Here is a 6,124-nt window from a genome sequence, read left to right as displayed (position 1 = left end):
ATATTTGTGGCTCTTTTCTTTCTTTTTTTTCTTTTGTTTTGTAGAGACAGAGTCTCACTTTATCACCCTCAGTAGGGTGCCATGGCATCACACAGCTCACAGCAATCTCCAACTCCTGGGCTTAGCCTCCCAAATAGCTGAGACTACAGGTGCCCACCACAACGCCCAGCTATTTTTTTGTTGCGGTTTGGCTGGGGACAGGTTTGAACCTGCAGCCCTCATTGTCTGGGGCCGGCACCCTACCCACTGAGCCACAGGCACTGCCCTTTTTATTTTTTTTTACTCATTAAAAGTCACATTTACTAATCTAGCACCATAATTCCAGTCTTAGAATCTCCTGTGTAGCTGAAAGGGGATACGGAAAGAGGTGAGGTTGTTGGAAATGTAAGGAGCCTCATTTTTGCTCTAAGGCAACACGGGGGTCTAGCAAAGAAGAAACTTGCTGAGACTGGAGATGAAAACAAAAGCTTTTGGTTCACCTGGTAAAGGCAGCACTCAAGAGTAGGAGAATCAGTGTATCTGGAAGGAAACGCTGGAGTTGGCCTTATGAACTAGGGGGTTTCTTCTTGGCATCCAAGTCCTTCTTAATTTCTTCAAGAGTTTTAGCCAGGTTTGGTATGTCATATTCTGAGCCAGAAACATTCCCAACTGTGTTGGCCAAAGTAACCGTAAGCAGGCACTGGAGCATGATGGCAGCAAGGAGGGTACCAAGGGAGGCTGCGGCTCCCCTGGCTGGTCCTAACCTGCCACCACCACTCTGATGCTGACTTTGAGCAAGACAAGGAAGTTGACAAGAAGCAACTTACAGAAAAAGATGAGCTGGGTGGTGCCTGTAGCTCAAGCAGCTAAGGTGCCAGCCACATACACCAGAGCTGGGAGGTTCAAATCCAGCTCTGGCCTGCCAAACAATTGCAACTACAATGAAAAAATAGCCAGGCGTTGTGGTGGGTGCCTGTAGTCCCAGCTACTTGGGAGGCTGAGGCAAGAGAATCGCTTAACCCCAGGAGTTGGAGCTTACTGTGAGCTATGACATCACAGCACTCTACCCAGGGTGATAGCTTGAAGCTCTGTCTCAAAAACAAACAAACAAAAACAGAAAAGGATGAGCTAAGCAGAGTGTTTTCCCTCTATTGATGACATAGATGTCGGGCCCTGGAGGAGAATGCTGACGGTCTATTGGGAGCAGACTGTGCCTTCCTTGGTAGCAGCATCAGGATCCTGAGACAGGGGGTGGACTCCTTCTCTTCTTTCCCCACAATTTCGCGATAAGGACATGATCTCTTTATTTTCAAATGTCTAAAGACAATGAAAATCCACAATGTGGTGGACAGAATCATGGATCCCAAAGATGTGCATATCCTAATGCCTGGAGCCTGTGTATATGGGTGGGTCAATGTAAACACAAATGTTCTAAGAAAGGGAGGAGTCAGAAGTTCTTATGAAATGCAGGAGAGTAGTTTCATAGTGATGAAATGTGAGAAAGACTCAGTTGGCCAATGCTGGCTTTGAAGATGAAAGAAGTCTAGGAGCCAAGGACTGTGACAGCTTCTAGAAGCCGGAGAAGGCGAGGAAGCAGACTGTCTTCCAGTGCTTCCAGAAGGAGCACAGTCTTGCCAACACCTTGATTTTAGCTTAGTAGGATCTGTGCCAGCCTTCTTACATATAGCACTGTTAAGATAATAAATGTCTATTGTTTGAAGCCACCGATTTGTGGCCATAGAAGCTATATAGAAAACTATCATGGCTTGGCACTTGTGGCTCAAGTGGCTAAGGGGCCAGCCATATACACCTAAGGTGGCGGGTTTGAATCCAGCCTGGGCCCGCCAAACAACAATGACGGCTGCAACCAAAAAATAGGCAGGCATTGTGGCGGGCACCTGTAGTCCCAGCTACTTGGGAGGCTGAGGCAGGAGACTCGCTTGAGCCTAAGAGTTGGAGGTTGCTGTGAGCTGTGATACCACAGCACTCTACCCCGGGGGACACTTTGAGGCTCTGTCTCTAAAAAAAAAAAAATAGGCTGAAGGGAGAATTTTTTATATTCTCTCACAAGTACATGAGCTTGTACACATATGCATGTGCTGATAGTGGTTTAACTACCAGTAACTAAGCTACTTATCAGCTGATACACACTCTGGTGGCTCTGGAATTGACCCAGGGAGGTAAAGGGAGGTGGCTATTATTCCTGTGGTCACCATCCTGGAACCTGTGCACCCAGGGAATCCTCAGTGGAGGAGTGTAATGGGTAGCAGGACAGCCTTCCAGAGGGGTATGCTGACTTTCTGGGGTTCTCTGGAGTTACCTTAATTTAGGAAATGTCAACCACCTGGACATTGGGGCCTCCTTGTCCCCTTCCAGCTCTAGCCCCAGCCCCAGTTTAGAGAAGTGAGTTTCTCCCTCTGCTGACTCACCTCTAAAATCACAAAGTGGAGCTGCAGACTAATCCGCAGAGCGGGGAGGAGCAGCAAACCAATAGCATCATGCATGAAGGATGCACCAAGTTCCAAAAGGAAACAGTGACATCACAAAATGTTCTGAGTGTGCCTGTCTTAGAGGTTAATGTAAAGACAGATAATTCCAAACTGCTGAAAATAAATCTAGCTATATTCTTCTTTCTTTTTCTTAGAGGCTGAGTCTCACTCTGTTGCCCTCGGTAGAATGCTAACAGCAACCTCCAACTCTTGGGCTTAAGAAATCCTCTTGCCTTAGCCTCCCAAGTAGCTGGGACTACAGGTACCTGCTACATACCTGGCTAATTTTTCTATTTTTAACAGAGTTGGGGTTTCGCTCTTGCTCAGGATGCTCTCAAACTCCTGAGCCCAGGTAATCCATTCACCTCAACCTTCCAGAGTGCTGGGATTACAGGCATGAGCCACCGTACCTGCCCAGAGCTATATTTTTCGATAAACTTTTATATTTACATTTTAAGCATTTTAAGAGAAAAATGAAACTTTCAACAAGTACAATGAAACTAAAGTTTTGAACAAAAAAGAATGGCTTCCCAAAGCAAATTTATGAGGCCATTTTAGAGGGCAGTAGGCCCAGCAGAGGGGTTTCTTTCACAACCCATCTAGATTGCCCAGGGCCCAAGTTCAGAAGTAGTTGAAGTTTTGTTTTGGCCTGGGGATGGAGTAGGGGCGGGGCAAGAACATTCCTGGGAGCAGAGAAGGGCCTACATTTGGCACCAGACTGTGACATAGGAGGTTCCTTGGCCTTCTGATCTCAGGCTGGTCAGTGCTGGTCCCCAGTTGGTTTGGACAAGGCATCACCGCTTCCTCACCTTCCTACAAGGGTAACATGTACCCCTGTTAGTGCTTTGGTAGGGCAGGGTAAGGGCAGTGAAACCAAGCTGAAGAGCCAATTTACCTACACTGAGGTGCAAGGACTCTACAGGTCAAAGGTGAGAGGTCACCTGCTTTTTTTTTTTTTTTTTTTGAGACAGAGCCTCAAGCTATCCCCCTGGGTAGAGTGCCATGGCATCACAGCTCACAGCAACCTCCAACTCCTGGGCTCAAGCGAGTCTCCTGCCTCAGCCTCCCAAGTAGCTGGGACTACAGGCACCCGCCACAACACCCGGCCATTTTTTTTTTGGTTGCAGCAATCATTGTTGTTTGGCGGGCCGGGCTGGGGATTCGAACCCGCCACCTTAGGTGTATGTGGCTGGCGCCTTAGCCGCTTGAGCCACAGGCGCCGAGCCGGGAGGTCACCTGCTAAAGGGAAATCCGTAATATTGTCCAGCTGGACCAAAGGCCACTGTAGATCTTCCCCCCTCAGAGCAGCTGCCACCACCATTCTTGGCTCTTTTTTCCACTCTAGATAGACTGACAGAAGCTTTCCAGGGAGGACTAGTCAGGATGCTAAATGAGGGGGAAGGTAGCCATAGCCTTGCCTGAGATCCTGGTCTGCTGCTCGTGAGTCCTGATAAGGCTTGAATTCAATCCCTCCCTGGCCTGAGCATGACCCAGTCTGTAGAAACCACAGCACTGGTGCTTGAGGGATCCTCTTCAGGTGAGCAAGGATTCTACCTGTGAAGCAGAGAACGCACTTTATACCACTCCCAGGAGCCTTGGACCAAATCGCTTCCCCTACTCCCAGAAGAAAGGCGAGGGCTGTTTTGGTGGTGGGCCTTTTGATTTTTCTAGCAACAACATAGGACATTCCCTTTCTGTCACTGTCAGGTCACAGTCTTCCTCCTCCTTACCTCCTGGTGTTTTTCTTCTGGGCCCTGGAATCCCAGTGTGACCAGGGTCTGCTATCTGTGTACCATCCCCTGACCTCCCGCTGCCCACGTTGTTCTGCCCACAATTTTCCTATCTCCAATTTGTTCTCATGTGTCCAGAAAACAATTTCCTCATGTCTGTAAATGTCAGACTCTTGCTACTTCCTCCATTTGCTGTGAGCTACTTCATTGCTCTACAAATGCCAGTCAAGGGTTAGCAGAAAAAAAATAAAACAAGGAAGCCAGGGCCAAGGGCGGCTCTGACGAATTCTCTAGCAGAGGAGAACTTAAACTGTATCATCAAATGAGACTTGGGGATTATCTATTATTTTAAATATCCTTGCCACTTCAACTGTTATTTATTCAGTCATAGACAGGCAAGCCTAGCCCTGAGCCTCCAGAATTTATCCATCTGAAAATCTGTTTCATAAGGACAGCTTAAGCTGCAAGGCTGGGCTGGGAGCCAAAGGCAGCATGGGTGCAGGGATCTTCAGGGTCAGATGCCCACAGGGCCTCTGAGGGCTGCTGCAGACATGGCTGAGGCAGCCTGGGTCTGAGTTCAGTGGAAGGGCAGAGTCTGGGGAGGTGCTACTCCATCAAAATCTCAAAGGTCAATTTAGGGCTTCCTATTTCTTTTTCTGGCCATACTTAGATTTAGAACAACACTAACATAGAAAATGCGGTTGCTGTAAAGCCGATAATGATTTTTTTTTTTTTTTTTTGAGATAGAGTCTCATTTTGCTACCCTCGGTAGAGTGCCATGGCCTCATAGCTCACAGCAACCTCAAAGTCTTGGGCTGAAGCAATCCTCCTCCCTCAGCCTCCCAATGAGAAGCCCATTGAAACACCTGGCTATTTTTAGAGATGGGGTCTTGCTCTTGCTCAGGCTGGTCTCCAACTCCTGAGCGCAGGTAATCCACCTGCCTCAGACTCCCAGAGTGGAAGGATTACAGGCGTGAGCCACCGCACCCGGCCCTAAAGCCAGTAGTGTTGATGTGCTTGGGAGCCTGAACCCGCTAGCCCCACAGTCTAAGCTCAAGTCTTGTTCAATCACCACTTTTCTTTGGCTTTGTGACCTCTGGTTTCCTCATCTATAAAATGAGGCTTTTACCATATACCTTCCAGGATTGCTATGAGTGGTAAACAAGGCAACATATATGCCAAATGTTTAGCAAATAATAACCTTTATTAGTAGTATTTTTTATTGTCATTATCACAGCCCAGTGCAGGTGAGGTAGCAAGGTAGGTCTGATACAGTCTAAGCACACTCCCCAGCCAGGAGCCACTCAGAGCCTCTGAGTTTCCCACAAGGCTGGAGTTCAGAAGCACTTAATTGGAAGGGGTTGCCCTAGAGGTCACTTCCTTTTGAATGTTGCTGTTGGAGCAGGGTCCCCAGAGACTCATTGCAATTAGCTGGTTGAAGCAGTTTTGAGAGCTGTGCGTGCCCACAAAGCCAGATTTCAGCACGCTGAGTCATGCTGCAGGGTCTGGCAGCACAGCCAGTCACTAAGGCAAAAGGCAAAAGGTAGGCAGTGGTTGGGAAGATGAATGGCCACAGGGTGTAGAATATTTTTCAAGGGGATTCTAGTAAATATCTGTTCTGTGTGTCTGGATGAAAGAAGGGTGAGGTAGGTGTTACCATGTAACATTTACTGTCTAGCTGCCCCCTTCAACTGGTCTTTGATTTTGTTGAGCTCCAGCGGAACTACCCAGTGGATACCCCTCCTCTTAAATAGCCCCAGGCACCCTCTTGGGGGGAGGGTGTTCCTTAGCAGGAGTCTCTGACTCCCAGCAGAGGGTACGAGGTGGCTGTGGAAGGGGAAGCCACTGTTACAGACCAGGATGGGAGGAATAATCCTCCCTCTGCTCCCTGCAAATACATTCTCGGTGGAGTTATGGTACAGAAGT

The 6,124-nt window shown here is 48.1% G+C and overlaps 1 protein-coding gene across 1 annotated transcript; it reads right to left on the bottom strand.

The window, feature by feature from the left end:
* Nucleotides 1-544: 544 nt before the first annotated feature.
* Nucleotides 545-688, bottom strand: LOC105886798 (short transmembrane mitochondrial protein 1-like). Its single transcript, XM_012803997.1, has one exon. The coding sequence runs from the start codon at nt 686-688 to the stop codon at nt 545-547; it is 144 nt and encodes a 47-aa protein (XP_012659451.1).
* Between the last annotated feature and the right edge of the window lie 5,436 nt (nt 689-6,124).

This window comes from Otolemur garnettii, unplaced genomic scaffold (genome assembly GCF_000181295.1).
Source record: "Otolemur garnettii isolate 467f Iridium unplaced genomic scaffold, OtoGar3 scaffold00024, whole genome shotgun sequence".
NCBI classification, from domain to species: Eukaryota; Metazoa; Chordata; class Mammalia; order Primates; family Galagidae; genus Otolemur; species Otolemur garnettii.
Note: the sequence above shows the minus strand (reverse complement) of the source record. Positions and strands in the feature narration are given on the sequence as shown.

What these genes read in the sequence shown, in the direction of transcription:
- LOC105886798 (XM_012803997.1), bottom strand. Translation starts at nt 688, where the DNA reads ATGCTCCAGTGCCTGCTTACGGTTACTTTGGCCAACACAGTTGGGAAT.